The 16,532-nt window shown below is 39.0% G+C and overlaps 1 protein-coding gene across 1 annotated transcript in view; it reads left to right on the forward strand.

Annotated features, from left to right (window-relative positions):
- Positions 1 to 13,544: 13,544 nt before the first annotated feature.
- The window catches only part of RSPH9 (radial spoke head component 9), a gene marked incomplete at its 5' end in the record, with an annotated part of 30,693 nt that continues 27,705 nt past the window's right edge, over positions 13,545 to 16,532 (forward strand). The window contains one exon of the mRNA XM_083349118.1: positions 13,545 to 13,771. Within this exon, the coding sequence (XP_083205244.1) occupies positions 13,545 to 13,771 (227 nt within the window). The remainder of the gene's footprint in view (positions 13,772 to 16,532) is intronic.

A 16,532-nucleotide genomic window follows, 5' to 3' on the forward strand; every position in this document is an offset into this window, starting at 1 on the left:
TATCAGTATTTGTACAGGAGGTCCTCGATTTACAGCAGTTCATTTAGTAACTGTTCAAAGTTGCAACAGCCCTGAAAAAAGTGATTTATGACCATTTTTCACACTTGCCACCTTTGTAGCAGCCCCATGGTCCTGTTATCAAAATTCAGATGCTTGGCAACTGGTTCATATGACCATTGCTGTGTCCCAAGGTCAAGTGATCCCCTTTTGCAACCTTCTCACAAGCAAAGTCAATGGGGAAGCCAGATTCATTTAACAACTAGGTTACTAGCTTATCAACTGCAGTGATTCACTTACAACAACTGTGGCAAAAAAGTTTGTCAAATGGGGCAAAACTCACTTAGCAAATGTGTCTGTTAACAACAGAAATTTTGGGCTCAATTATGGTCGTAAGTCAAGGACTAGCTGTATAGGCATTCCCCGTTTATGCTTGCCAGATGCCAAATGTCCCGTTTCTACATTGATACATCAATAAGAATTTTTACGTCAATAGAATTTTAGTACTCACAAGTAAAAGAGTTCTGTTTACAAAAACATTTCTCAGCTGAGCTGGAGGATACAGGGCTAAGAAACCCTACTAAATAAGAACAGAGGTGTTATTACCCTATTACATCTATACTTCTGCTACTCGAGGGTTATTTGGTATTAGTCCAAATGGAAAGGACAAGTTGATGAATTGTCACAAGGTCTGAAGAATTGCATAAATGTGTCTGGCTATCCAGCTAGAAAAGCAAACTGGCGGCCTTTATGGTCTCAAGAGGCAAGATAGGATATTAGATTCTAAGACAAAAGAGCTTTTTCCAGTTCACAGATGCTCTTTTCTGGTGTGCAAGAGTATCTGCACATCCTAGGATGATTTCATGTAGTCCAGACAGTTATTGCCAAACTATATTGTCAGAATATAGGAGTATTAACATGTGTTGTCTACTAAATTGGCTTTGGAATTCAGTTCTGATTCTACTGGCCTTCTCCCATTGTCCAGATGTACGTATTCGGATTGCAATTCTCAAAATCCCAGTCAGCATGTCCTTTGGAAAGTCTTTTAAAAAAAAAAAACTTTTAGCTAAGAACCACACCTTCATAACTACGGTAAGCAGATATGCCTGATGTCTGTAATGTCTACAAGGATAGTTTAGGGCAATTGAAGAATTTAATTTTTCTGTCTGGCCCCATCCCATTCCTCCTTCAAAGAAAATCTGTTTAAGCATATCCAAGTATCATTTTATATTTTCATTTTCCCCCCTCTTAAAGTCTAGAAAGTGGTTCATGCAATCTTAAGGTAAAGGTAAAGTTTCCCCCGCACATGCGTGCTAGTCGTTTCCGACTCTAGGGGCCGGTGCTCATCTCCGTTTCAAAGCCGAAGAGCCAGCGCTTGTCCGAGGACATCTCCGTGGTCATGTGGCCAGCATGACTAGACGCCAAAGGCGCACGGAACGCTGTTACCTTCCCACCGTAGTGGTCCCTATTTTTCTACTTGCATTTTTACGTGCTTTCGAACTGCTAGGTTGGCAGAAGCTGGGACGAGTAACAGGCGCTCACTCTGTTACGCGGTACTCGGGATTCGACCCGCCAAACTGCCGACCTTCCGATCGACAAGCTCAGCGTCCTAACCCACTGAGCCACCGCGTCCCTTTCCATGCAATCTTACACACGTCTAATTAGAAGACTGTCTCAGTGTCTCCAATGATACTTATTCCTAGATAAGTCAACATGAAGGCCATGAGTTATAAAAATAATCATGCTAGATCAGGCTCCAGGGACCAATCAGATGCATTCAAAAGAATGAAGGAAAGTGGGGGGAAATGGCACACCTGGCAGCAGCACACCGGGTTTGCTGCTGGTTTGGTTGTATGTTTGATACTGCTTTTGGTGAAGATCCAGAAATAGTCAGAAGATTTGGCACAAAATAAGAGATGGGAAATAACTCTCTATATCAGACCAATCAGTTTAACGTTAATACCTGGGAAGATCCTAGAAAAGATAATCAAAAAAACAGATCTGTGAACAACTAGAAGCAAACAAAGTTATAACTAGTAGCCAGCACGGGTTTGTTAAAAACAGATCATGGCAAACCAATCTTATTTCATTCTTCAACAAAGTGACTAGATGAATAGTACTCGAAGCATGTGTGGCCCATGAAAGAAGGTACTCAAATTATGATAACAACCAGTCAATTAAACAATTATCACTTTTTTATCCCATTGTGCCCACAAAATATGGCCTCACTTCCCATAATGGTGAGGGTGGTCCTATGGAAAACAAGGATATAGCAGCATCTATGACACTTGTCCTTGCTTTTATGTGTGACCAATGGAAGAAACTGAGGTGAAGTATCACTCCGCCAGCCCTGCAATAATCCTGCAGCTAATCGCCTTAAGAATTCTTTTCTGAAAATTAGCCCATCTGGGCTTTGCAAATACCTTCTCCTTCTCCCCCCTCCTTTTTTTTTTTGCAACAGAACGATGTTACAAAAACAAAATGCTTATTTGCATATTTACCTAGAAATAATTAAAACAAATAACAGGAATGAGTGAGTGGGTCTTTAATATGGATCCTGCTCCGGTGAAAGAAGGTAGAAGAAGCCTGGGTAGAAAGAGAGATCCATGAGAAATCCATCCACCCCTCCACCCTGTCCTTTTCACATGCCTGGTAAAGCAAAGCCTTTGTCTGATTCAGCTGACTTTAATCATACTATGATTAACTATGACTTTAATTGCCAGGGACTGTGTGATCCTGGGAGGATATTATTTCACCAAGATGGTCCCTCATTGTCAGGGGTTGCCTTGGCAAGAGAACAATTTTTCTTATGACTGTTGTAGAGTGAAACCCGAAGCACAGTTCTTTGGTAAGGGAAGACGTTCTTAACACATATGCAAAGGGAGCTGGGTTTTTTTCCTTCTGATCCTGTGGATTCCCGTTTGCCATTTAGAATAATGGAGATCAACTTGTGGATATCTTTTCACTTGACCCTCAGAAGCTCCTATTTGGAAGCAGATGAGATTATCTGGTCCATTCATCTGTGATTTTTGTACACAGTGAATAGTGTTTGTTAGTCTAGGGGCACATCTTCCTATCTCTAATATCAACAACTTCTACGCTTCATTTTAAGAGGTCATTATAAACAGGACATGATCAGTTCATGCGGAAAGACGTGTAACCACTTGTTCCAAGAAAACAGCCTACAGGCAAAGGTCCTATGTAGTTTTGGAGCACTTGCCAAGCAAAAATAAACAGGCAAGCCACCACTCCCATTCTGGGACTGCACGGTACCGATCTCTTCTTGAATGTTTTACGTTCTGCTTTTAGTCAGGCAGGACAGTAATCAGAAGCATTCATAAATCAATGTGGGCCCAAAACTGATAATGGGTCACCTATTTCCTTTTCACTGCCTTCTCTTTTTCTTATCTTGGCGCAATCAATTTCACAATAGCTTGGTTTGGGTTTTTTTTTTAGCCTAAAATGGGCACTGGTTTCCCTCTTTATTTTCTCTGGGATTGCTTCTATGTCTCTGCATAAAGGCCAGTCAGTAGCGGTCCCTGAATGGTCCGAAATGATCTTCCTTGCTTTGTTCCCTTCTCATAGTTGATGTACCTCCACAGTGTCCTGTCCTAATGTGTGCAGTATTAAAGAAATGGACAGTATGGTAGAAAGTCATGTGTATTATGCATATTGTCCCCAGTACACTGGGTGACATTGGTAGGAGGGAAAACGAAGTTGTGTGAATCCCCTGGGGTTTTTATTTATTTATTTATTTATAATAAGGACAGAACAAGTTGGGTGACTTACTCTGAAAAATGCCATTTTTCTGCAAAAAATATGCCTATTTCAATCTTTTTGTTCTTTTTAAAGCATAATTTTTAATCTGATTTATAATAGCCTTATATACTTTTGTATCATACTCATTAGATGCTCTTCTTAATAACAAGATATATGCCAAGAGTAAAATGAGAGAGAATTATTTCTCAGCATCTTGAGATGCCTTCACTTATTTAATATGTAGACTAGATGTTGTAATTGAGCTGTCAGTCAGTGACCACTTAAATGTTCTTCTATTTAATGAGCCAGACACCACTATGCTCATAGTTTTGATGATCTTCCATCATCTAAAGGACCCACAACCTTTTTCTTTTCCAAATTCAACTTTCAAGATTTCAGTATTTGCAAGTTGACACTAGCTGGAGCCTGGCAACCTGGCTATTTGTGCAACTGCATTTTCACAGAGTAGTACTAACCCTGTAAGTGAACTAGTTGCATTTCAGAGCCAGAGCTGAAGGAATACAATTTCAAATACAGTTTGATTTGTTTGCACAAGTTACAATTAGAAACTCAGCAATTAACCTGGCTATTTTTACAAATACTCAATTACAACTAGATTTATAATTTAAATGTCTTCCTATGGATTATGTAAAATGTTCCCTTAGTTTTGTTAATATTTTACTATTCATTGGGTTACAGTCATAGTATGAATGAGTAACATTTCAATAACATAACCAGTATTTTAACAAATGAAGCTATTCAGAACTTTTTAATAAATACCTAATTATATTCATACTATGCCCAGAAAATAAAACCCTTTGGAATTTACAAATTGCAGTTACCATCGTTCAGTTGACTAGATGATATTATTTTGCCATAAATTAAGAATTACACTCTAAATAAACTTATACGCAGTCTGTGGTCTTCAGTTTTTCTTGAAAACGTCTAGAGAACATGGAGCTCAGATGGGAGCTCAGAATGCTACAGAAGACAGCAAGCTGGCAGACTCAGCTTGGTGAGCTTGCTGTTCCTGACCAACAGATCACAATTATCTCATCCAATAAATACTTGCCATTCCCTCAGCTTTGTGCAAAAATAAATATCATTTCCACTGTGAGAAAGTTAAAAAAAGAAAGAAAGTACATTGCATGCCTCTTTTCTGTTTATCACAATGGCATATCTCCTTGATGGTCATTGTCATCTGGACTTCTTTTATGAATTATAGCATCTCTGCTATGGCAGAACATCAGGAGATGTTAGGTGGGATGAGCCAAGCACACTTTCCAATAGCTGTGGAGATTACCCCTATGTTATGAACTTTGCTTGCAGCAAATCTTGAATATGGTGTTTGCCAAAAAATCTTATGACTGCAGCAAGAAGAAACTGGGACATAGAACAGTGGTAAATGCTCCCTGATGGCGTCAACTTATTAGTAGGCATCTGAATCTAATTTCATGTTGCCGCTTGTCCTTTGGAAGAACTTTAAGACCACTGTACACTTCATGCAAAACGAAACAAGAACTATGGACTGTGCCTAGGCAGCCCTATACAAAATGTATACATGTGTGTTGTGTGAGGAAGAACTCTTCCTTTACTATACATAAACCATGTTTTATGCTTTGGAGTATCCAACATAATCTCTCCCACATATGAGTGGGAGGGCCAGACTATGTCAGGATATAATTCTAATAATTATAATTACTAAACATTATTATTCTGCCCAGAATTGCATATATTTATCTGTCAAATTATGTTTGTAAGGTGGCCTAGTAACTGATGAATAACTACATTCACTTAAGAACACCTTTTGGTCTCGTTTCCTTCTGGATTAAAATACACACTTTCCAGGTACAATTAGCTGATTTTCTACATCTTTAAAATTAGTGGAAGCAAATGAGGTTTGTTTAAGGAAATGGCATATTTAAAAATAACAGATTCATTATAGGAAATGAACATGAGTAGGATCCAGTTCAATTTTGGGAGCAAGAGGGCAGTATTTACTAAGGTGTTTTTTTTCTTGCCAAATTCTTTCCAAATGCATATTGCCCTGCTCTGAATTCCCAGAAAGCTGTTGTCTCAATTGTCCTTTTTAAACCCTTTAACTTACCACATTTTCATTATCCCAATGAAACATTCAGTCCATATATAAATTGTCTCTCTAATACTCTTCACATCTGTTCTCAGTACACAGGGAATTAGAAATGGCTCCTTCTGGCTATCCAGATGTGTTTTAAAAGGTCAATGACCTGAAGAAAGAAGAAGCTAGGAAGATGAAGCAGTTAATAAGAAAGAAAAGAAAAAGAGATTAATTCCTCAACTTGAAAAGAACAAACCACTGCACTTTCTCTCCTCCCCACCTCCCCCCCCCAAACACACGCACACACACCAGTAAATCACTGTTTAGAACAATGGAAAATAAAAGAAATGTCTTTCCCAGCTTATTATCAATGAAATCCTTGAAAGGTTCCAAAGAAAAAGGTTTAAATTACAAGCTGGAACCTCCTGGATGCTATCTTCCCCTAAAAGCAGGACATAAATGCAAAGGAATGTTTAAAAAAAAGGATTTAAAAGAGGACAGAGCCGGCAAGTCTTCCAGCAGGGTTGCCACTGGCTCAAACTACCAGTTTAATGGATTTAGTATAATGATACCACTGTAAAAGTAGGACCAGAAACCTCATCTTGTCTGAAATAGACCCAATGCGCTCTTCCAGGAAGGTGCGCTACAGGAAACTAATTTTCCTAATTCAAATCTTTTAGAAGTATTTTGTGACAGTGGGATTGTCAAATCTCGCTGGCAGATGTTTCGATCATGGTATTTCTACCCCACTACTATTTAGCTCCTTAATAATTTTGAAATGATACATTTATTGCCCTTGTTGCAGTTCTCTTAATGTGTGGAAAAGTCTGGAGAGATGACCGTCAAGCCCTGAAGCTAAAGGAGGGCATATCTGGCATTCAGTTAGCACCCCATTCCCCATTCCTCATCCTTGGCTTTATCCTCTCAGCAATTTCAGAAAAACAAAGACTGGCTGAGGGTAAGAGGCAAAAGTCCACCTGCCCAGTTGACCAATGTGAGGCTACCAAGTATGAGCTGCAGAGAAACAAAAAGCCAGAGGGCTGGGCGAAGGATGCATCCTCACCAAGGAGAAAATCTCTCACATTTCAAAACCTGCTTTTAAAAGCCAAGTTTATTAAAACTCAGCTGAGCTAAAATTAATCCCTATAAAGAAAGTAGTAGAAAAATATATAGCATCCAGAATTAAACTGGAAAGAGGGGCCAACAAGAACCTTGGATGGATCTGGATCATGCCTAAGCAGAGTCACTCTGTTTGTGGGTGCTGGAAGGCCCCTAGTTGTCAAAGGAACTGTGGGAGAGGAAGCAGAAGAGACACCTGGAATGCTGCTGGAAGAGAAAGAAGAACCAATCTGAGCATGGGTAAAAGCCTTTATTAAGGATTACTCTGTGACAATAAGGGCAGCAAAATGCAATTATTTTTCCACCCTTGTCGTATCTGCACATAGCTGGCTGGTGGTCCTACTTAAAATGATTTGGTACCCCCATGGTAGGGAAGGTTCAGAAGAACATCTGTAGCCTGTTATCAATATTATTTGAGATATCTGTTGGATAAAGTTGCTTGGATCCAGTCTGAGTTGGACTCTGGCTGTGGAGGTTCTGGTTCAGTTACTAGGAAGAGTTCAAGATGGTTAGCCCCTTGATACTTTCAGAGCTCAGTTGTTTGTTTTCAGATATTTCATTACCCAACTAGGTAACATCTGTAGGTAAACAACTAAGCTCAGAGAGGACAAAAACACTTCCCAATTTAACCATGAGCTACATATAGTCTCTTCTCATTCTTTTGCAATATATTCTGCACAGAGCTTCCATACAAGATTATTAAGAGAATCATCTCTGAAGATTATTCAGAAGCTGCAGCTGCAACTTATCCAAACTGCAGCAGCATGGAGAATTAGGGGCATACCATTGCACCACTGATTTCTAATAGGTTTCCAGGTGCAATTCATGTGCTGGTTGCCACCTATAAAGCCCTTATACACAGGGCAGGCTTACTTTTTCTGTCCATCCTATGAGATCTCAGAGGATGGGCATTCCTATTGAAGAATCAAGGATCGCACTGAGAAACTATGGTTATCTCATTAGCCTTTCACACATGCAACTGATATAAGGACTGCCACATTAAGGCAAATGGAATACATTTGGCAAAGGAGTGAACTTCATATTAGTAGCTCTTAGTGCACACAAAATAATTGAGCCAAGGAATTGCTTCAGATGTTTGATTCCCTTGTCTAAAGTGACACTCTCCAAATATATTACAAAATCCATATCCATATTTTCTAGTTACTGTAGTCATCCCTAAACATTTGAAAGGTGCCAAGTTGGAAAAGAGTGCATTTTACTTTTGAAGGCTGAACTCTTATCCTGGCAATCTTCTTGTAGCAAAGTCTGAGATCTTTGTGCAATCTTGCTCCCTTTCCAGATTTTCTTGCAGGCAAGATCTTGGACATTTAGTTTTATGTGGTTTTAATATAACCTTTCACCGATTGGTTAAAAATCTGAAAAATGAAGCAAGCAGGGTTCACCCACCTTTAACAGTGCAAAAAGGGTTTTTTTTACTTCAAAGATAAGCCATCCTTTTCCAACTAAATACCAGATGTTAAACTGGTATAACTGCTTTTGGCAGAAGAGTAAAAGGAGCCATTAATTGTTTCCACATTGTGAAAACAGTTATTCTAGTGTTTGCAAATACAAGTTGCAGAACACCCAGGTCAATCAGAAATGGCTATAGAATTTTTCCTGGATCGTTTTGAAAGGTAAATGAATAACTTATGCTGGTAAATACCTAACACCCACCATCTTCTTAAAATAAAGCTTGTTGTCATCAGTGCACTTCCTGTGAGATATTAAAGTAGGTATACTGTGGTTTTATAATTACATTTATACAGGTGTTTTCTACCACATGATTTCAGGTAGGCGAATATAATTGTTCAACGGAAAACTTTCAAAAGGAATTACTATCTTAACTACTTAGTTGGATGGACACATTCTGCCCCCTTAATTCCGCTGCAGTACCACGTGGGGGTTATATTTGCATGACATGCTATGTTAAAAAGTTTAGTTAACAAGGAAGCATGTGCTTTCATTTTGTCTTCTGTTGTTTGCTGCATATTAATCAAGGTTTGAGGCTTGTTGAATTGTAGAGTTTTCCTTTAGAGCAATGTTTCCCAACTTCAACAATTTTAAGATGTGTGGACTTCAACGCCCACGGGTGTTTGGGGTGATGTTGGCTGGAGGCTTCTGAGAGCTGAAATCCACCCATCTTAAAGCTGCTGAGTTGAGAAACACTGCACTAGAAGGAATTTTAGGCTCATTTCTTTTCATGCTGCACCAGATTTCAAATAAAATGACCAACAGGGTCATTTATTCAACTTTCCATAATATACGATAAGCTGGTATACCAAATAATTTGTAAGGTCTTGCTTTCTTGTGGATTCTGGGAATGAAAGACCAAGTCACATCCTAAAAGTTCCCAGTTAGGGAAAAGTAATCCCACCATCTCAATAAATGAGCCAAATTTTAGCAAGAGTAATATGCATAAATCCTTATTGATTGAAGTACTTATAACAAATTTCTTGGGTTCCTTTTGGCCAGAAAAAACCAAATGTTTTCTCAGGTCAGAAGGAGGTAAAAAGTACTAATCCCCCCCCTCCCAGGAAAATACATCATAGTCTATGTCTGGTAACATATTACCGTTTCAGCCTGATGGCTCAGGAGAAAAAGGGAAGTAAAGATGCAAGTTAAAGCACTGCAGTTTCCGAATGGGATGACTTAAAAGCAGATACCTTACAGGCACTCTTTAAAATCAAAACAGATGGGTGATCCTTCCTTTATTAACAACAGCCTCTGGGCCAAGGGCAAAACAAAATCCTGTAGAGAACAGTCATTAAAAAAGAACATTAGCAAAAATTATTTCTCAACACAATATAAAACACAACAGGGGAGCCTATTACTTCATCTATAATGTATTTCCCAAGAGGTACAAACTCTGTGTTCTGCTGTAGCTTAACAAGGATATAAATCCATTAGCTGTTAAACATCTTTTTCAGACCTTAGAGCTGTTGTGTGTTCAGCATTATAAGCTAATTGACAGGTTTGTGTAATCTGAATTAAATGTATATGTCTCCAGCCCCCTAACTGTATCACGTTTGGTGGTATATGTTACATATAAAATAGAAGATAATTCAATGGTAGTGGTGGCTTAGGGCATATGTGGTGAGAATGCAACATTCAGATAATAATAATAATAATAATAATAATAATAATAATAATAATAATAATAATAATGATGATGATGATGATGATGATGATGATGGTGTTGGAAGGGACCTTAGAGGTCATCTAGTCCAACCCCCTGCTCAGGCAGGGAACCCTGTACCATTTCAGACAAATGGCTGTCCAGTCTCTTCTTAAAAACTTCCAGTGTTGGAGCATTCACCGCTTCTGGAGGCAGGTTGTTCCACTGGTTAATTGTTCTAAAAGTCAGGAAGTTTCTCCTTAGTTCCAGGTTGCTTCTCTCCTTGATTAGTTTCCATCCGTTGCTTCTTATCCTGCCTTCAGGTGCTTTGGAGAATAGCTTGATTCCCTCTTAAGCTTAAGCTTAGAAGTTTAAGGAATTCTTGGTAAGATGCTTATTTTCAGTCAAGCCTACTTTTGCAGGTTTTTACTTTTATCTCTACTTCATAGCAAAAATAAACTGAAGGTGCTCAAACTAGAGTGGAAGTGCAAATTGAGATTTTTGATAGATGTTGGCTGCTGTAAATGACGGAATTTTAAAGAAGGTAAAAAGTTGAAAGAGACAGTAGCCTAAGAGCTTAATTTTCAGCTGCTCTAATTATCTGGTGGTCGCATGTCCCAATGATATTTTTCCAGGATGTTTAGCTCTTACAATGATTTCTTTGAATCAGAAATTATATCCAGGCTTGGCTATGTACCACAGAATTTTAGCAGTATCAGGTAGATGGTTATAGCCATTAACATGAACAGGACAATCAATACTATTCATAGAAAGGCAGATTAAAAATCTGGAATGATATGCAGAATAACACAAGTCTCTTGGGGCAAAATATTTTTTGAAGTATTTGTTACAAGAGAAAAAATTCAGCATAAAGCAAAATATCTTACAGGCAAACTTATGAATATGTTTATGTTGTTATTTGGTATGATCTTCCACCTGAATATACCAAACAAACAAAGTGAGGAAAATATGCTGCTAACCTTGGAGCTGCGTAGTACTTTTAAAGCTGACCTGAATGTCCTTTTTTTTCTTGGCTGTCACAATTCGTCTTCTCAGGTAGGTCCACCATCATCCAATGGTTATCTTGGGTCATTCTTTACTGCTCCCATTCGAACCTGTGGAGTGCGCTGCCAAAAAACAGTTTTCATGGCAAAATCAGCTGTTTGTCACAGGAGAAAACGATCACCTTGCCACTCAGCCCGCCATTTTAGGACTCCTCCCAGTGTATTAATTAGCAGCAGAGAAGTATTGCATTCACAGGAATTCCAAATAACATCTTCCAAATCACTTTGAAGCATGCCTGTTCTATATTTAATACTTTCTAAATCATGGGCAGCATGTGTAAATACTGGCTGATGTGAAGCAACCAGTATTTTGTGAAGCCCTCTTATCCAAACATTTGAGCTTCCCAAATATATCTGGTTAGTGATTCTGTTTTATATTCATTGCTCACACTAAACATTTATTTATTTATTTTATCTCACCTTTATTGCTTTATAAGTAACTTAGGGTAGTGAACATCCTCCTAATTTCAAATGCATGGCATCATTATATTTCCTTTACTTCCGGATATGCCAGCAAATAATGGAAAAACAAAATATAAGGCCTTAGCTACATTTCCAAAAGCCTTGTATACAGATGTCAGAGTCCCTTCCAAATTTACTTTTTTGTAATTTCTATTGAGATTAAAGGGAAGAATCCAGTAAATGAAATAAAATATTGCTTGTGTCCTTATCCTGCCTGTTTTCTTGTCTGAGTTCCTGAAATCACTCAACTACTAAGTCTGCCAAATTCATATTCATGCTAAACAAACTGCCCTGATAAAAAGTATGATGATAACAATAGACTAATTTGTCACCTATGGTGGCATACTTAGGAACCTCCACAAACATTCGTGCAACATTAATTGCTATCAAATAATATGTAGAATAAGTTGACCTTTTTTTTGGCAGCTAAGACATAATATATGGTAATCTATAAGGTTACTTCAATATTATGCCTGGAAAATTAAACCTTTTAGTAAACTGCAACCATACAGTTTAAATGAAAGGAGGGTTAGATAGTTCACCAACAAAGTCACAACTCTTGCTACCTAGAAACTGTACTGTAGTCAAGTTTATTCCAATATCACAATCTCACCACCTAGTTGGATTTATAACACTGTAGGCAAGATCATCCAATTGTTGCTTTTTAGCTAGGTTTTATTAACCTTTTCAATGTTTTTCACTGCCTTGGGTTTTGTAAAATAAGAAAGGCAGGATATAAATATTTTTCCCCATAGTATGTCTTACTGTAATATACTTACAAGCAGGGCTTTTTTTTCTCATAGAATGCTCAGAACGGAGTTCCGGCACCTTTTTTGGATGGAACCTTGTAGGGTAGGCAAGGCGGGTTGTGAGTTCCGGCACCTTTTTCTTTTACAAAAAAAGCACTGCTTACAAGTATTGCTGGCCCAATTGATAAAAGAAAGCTCAGCACCATATTGGTTGGAAACATGCAGACAATGGCTAAAATGATGGTCATGATGTCTTACTAGCATTTCTGGGGAGCACTGTGGGAATTAAATCAGTAATATAATTAATATAATTTAATTTAATATAGTTTAATATAATATAATATTAATATTAATTAATTTTAATTTTAATTAATTTTAATTTAATATAATTAAAATTAAAATGCAAAGCAACTTATGTGAGAACAAATTTGCCCAAGTTCTCTCAAGTTTGGAGATTCAAGCGATGTATATAGATAAAAGATTCTTATGTCGCATGTCTATTTTTAGGAGGAAATAGCCAGGAGTTTCTTTCGGGTAGTGCAGGGGTCGGCAACCTCGGCTCTTTTATGACTCGTGGACTTCAAGTCCCAGAATTCCTGAGCCAGCTATGCTGACTCAGGAATTCTGGGAGTTGAAGTCCACGAGTCATAAAAGAGCCGAGGTTGCCGACCCCTGGGGTAGTGCATCTCCCCTTGCCAATAAAACCTGTTAAAATCACCAGCGTGCCTGTATCCAGAGTTTCTTCATATGCATTTCAAAATGTGAGCGGCACTCTTTATCTACTGCATTATTTAGAAAGATTACATGTTTACGCTTTCCCAAACAATTCAAGCCCGGCAGCGTCATGATTGTTGTCACTTAAAAGCGGAATAAGGTAAAATGGATGAAGAGCCACCAAACCACCCTGTTTCCCCGTTCTGGAACGGAAGGAGGAAGAAAAAAAGTTGCATCAACTCCTGCAGCAAACTACACACACACACACACACACACACACACACACGAAAAACCTCCTCCGGACGGGGAAATTCAAAGATCCGCCGAGGGTTAAAAAGAGAGAGAGAGAGAGAGAGAGAGAGAGAGAGAGAGAGAGAGAGAGACTCAAATCTCGCGATAATCGGGAGAAACGCGGCGCCCGGGAGACCGTTGCTCGGCAACGAGACGCGGGTAGTCCGGGCTTGTCGGTAGTCTGCAGCCCCGCCGTCATGGATGCTGAGACGCTGCCTTACGCGCTGGACCTCGTGGCCGGCAACGGGATATGCTTGAGCCCGGAGAAACGGGCCGCCCTGAGGAGCTCCCTGCTGCTGGTGCGCAGGGACTACCGTTTCGAGCAGGTCCGCCTCTGGGGCCGCATCCAAGGCATCCGAGGAGCGTACTATATCGCCGAGGGCCTGGGACCAGACAGGGCTGGGCTCAGAAGCCGCCTCTACAGGTGGGCGGCCTGCCTACCTGGAGGGTGATCTTAGTGGGGAGGGTGGGTTGGCCCTATTCTTCCCGCGCGTGAACAGGGTGCAGGTAGTCCTCTACCTATGGCCACAATTGAGCCCAAACTTCATGTTGCTAAGTGAGAAATTTGTTAAGTGAGTTTTGCCCTAAGTAACTTAATGCCAACTGCTTGTGAAGCTAAAATAATAATAATAATAATAATAATAATAATAATAATAATAATAATAATAATAATATAATAATATAATAATAATAATAATAATAATAATAATAATAATAATAATAATAATAATAATAATAATAATAATAATATGAAATAAATGAAACAAACCTTTAGATGACCCTGACTGTTAACTACAACCAGGGCTTTTTTTCTCATAGAACGCTCAGAACGGAGTTCCGGCACCTTTTTTGGATGGAACCTTGTAGGGTAGGCAAGGCGGGTTGTATGACATGTGTGAGTTCCGGCACCTTTTTCTTTTACAAAAAAAGCACTGACTACAACTGTTTTGGAGGGAAACTTTGAACATTCATATTTGTGTGTGTGTGGGGGGGGTGTTGTCAAGTATTGTGATTGGTTAAGGCCCTGTGGGTTCAGAGTATAAATTAGAGGCAATTGCCTGCAGTTCTCCAGTTCTAGTTTGAGTCAGTAAATGATATTGTAACTATGCTGGTCTGCTCCTTGCCTACTGAAACCCACTACACAATAGTGCTCATAAGCGGGGTACTATCTGTAGCTGAAAAGGCACAATAGCAATCCGTATGCTTCTGGAGCTTCTGCTGTCCTAAAGAGCTGAAACTAGTGGACAAAAGATAACAAAATAAAAATAAAAAATGATTTAAAAAGAACTATTAAGAACTTTGTTTTCTTTTTAAATGCTGCTAATAATAATAATAATAATAATAATAATAATAATAATAATAATAATAATAATAATAATAATAAAAGTTGGAAGGTACCTTGGAGGCCATCAAGCCCAACCCCCTGCTCAGGCAGGAAACCCTATACCATTTCAGACAAATGGCTGTCAGTCTCTTCTTAAAAACCTCCAGTGTTGGAGCATTCACCGCTTCTGAAGGCAGGTTGTTCCACTGGTTAATTGTTCTAACTGTCAGGAAGTTTCTCCTTAGTTCTAGGTTGCTTCTCTCCATGACTAGTTTCCATCCATTGCTTCTTGTCCTGCTTTCAGGTGCTTTGGAGAATAGCTTGACTCCCTCTTCTTTGTGGCAGCCCCTGAGATATTGGAAGACTGCTATCAAGTCACCCTTTGCCCTTCTCTTCATTAAAGTAGACATACCCAATTCCAGCAACCGTTCCTTATATGTAGCCTCCAGTCCCCTAACTATCTTTGTTGCTCTTCTCTGTACTCTTTCTAGAGTCTCAACATCTTTTTTACATTGTGGTGACCAAAACTGGATGCAGTATTCCAAATGTGACCTTACCAAGGCATTGTAAAGTGGTATTAATACTTCACGTGATCTTGATTCTACCCCTCTGTTAATGCAGCCTAGAACTGTGTTGGCTTTTTTGGCAGCTGCAGCACACTTCTGGCTCATATTTAAGTGATTATCCACTAGGACTCTGAGATCCCTCTCACAGTCACTACTATTGAGCAAGGTACCGCCTATACTATACCTGTGCATTTGGTTTTTCTTGCCTAAGAGTAGAACCTTACTTTTTCACCACTGAATTTCATTTTGTTAGTGCCCAATGTTCAAGTCTGTCCAGATCCTCCTGTATCTTAAGCCTATCTTCTGGAGTGTTGGCTATTCCTGCCAGCTTGGTGTCATCTGCAAATTTGATGAGTTCCCCATCTATCCCCTCGTCCAAATCGTTGATGAAGATGTTGCACTGGGCCTAGAACAGAGCTCTGGGGCACCCCACTACACACTTCCCTCCAAGTAGATGCAGTTCCATGTACCCACGCTGAGTACAGCTGGTCAGCCAGCTACGAATCCATCTGGTGGTGATGCTATCTAACCCACATTTTTCTATCTTATCAAGTAGTAGGTTATGATCTACTTTATCAAATGCCTTACTGAAGTCCAAGTCCTCTGGTCCACTAATTTTGTCACTTGGTCAAAGAATGCAATAAGATTTGTCTGACATGATCTTTTTTTGGCAAACCCATGTTGGCTTTTAGTAATGAATTTGTTTGCCTCTAGGTGTTCGCTGATTCGTTATTTTATCTTTTTCAGAATCTTCCCAGGTATTGAGGTCAGGCTGATAGGCCTGTAATTTCCTGGATCCATTTTTTTTCTTTTTTGAAGATGGGAACTACATCAGCTCTTTTCCAGTCCTCTAGTAGTTCTCCAGTGCTCCAGGATCTTTGAAAAATATAGTTCGGTGGTTCTGAGATCACATCTGCCAGTTCTTTGAGAACCTTGGGGTGTAATCCATCTGGTCCTGGTGATTTGAACTCGTCTAGGCAGGCTGGACAGATGTCACTTACCATTTTCTTGCCTAACCCAACTTCTCTTCAGGGACAGGATTTTCATTTGCAGTTTTTACTATTGACCTGGAAGAATTAGGACCATTTTACAAATAATCAAACTATTTTTAAAAATCTGTTAATGTAGGCTCAGTAGAGCAGTATAATTCACTCTGCAATGTGAAATGACAATTACAGGTTTCTCAGACCAGGAATTGGATTCTGCCAATTTCTTTTAAAAAAATTAAAATCCGTGATCAGGAATGATTTATTAAGTAAGACCAACTAAATATGAACAAAATTGTAACAATCATA

Source organism: Vipera ursinii (assembly GCF_947247035.1).
Source record: "Vipera ursinii genome assembly, chromosome: 1".
Classification (NCBI taxonomy): Eukaryota; Metazoa; Chordata; class Lepidosauria; order Squamata; family Viperidae; genus Vipera; species Vipera ursinii.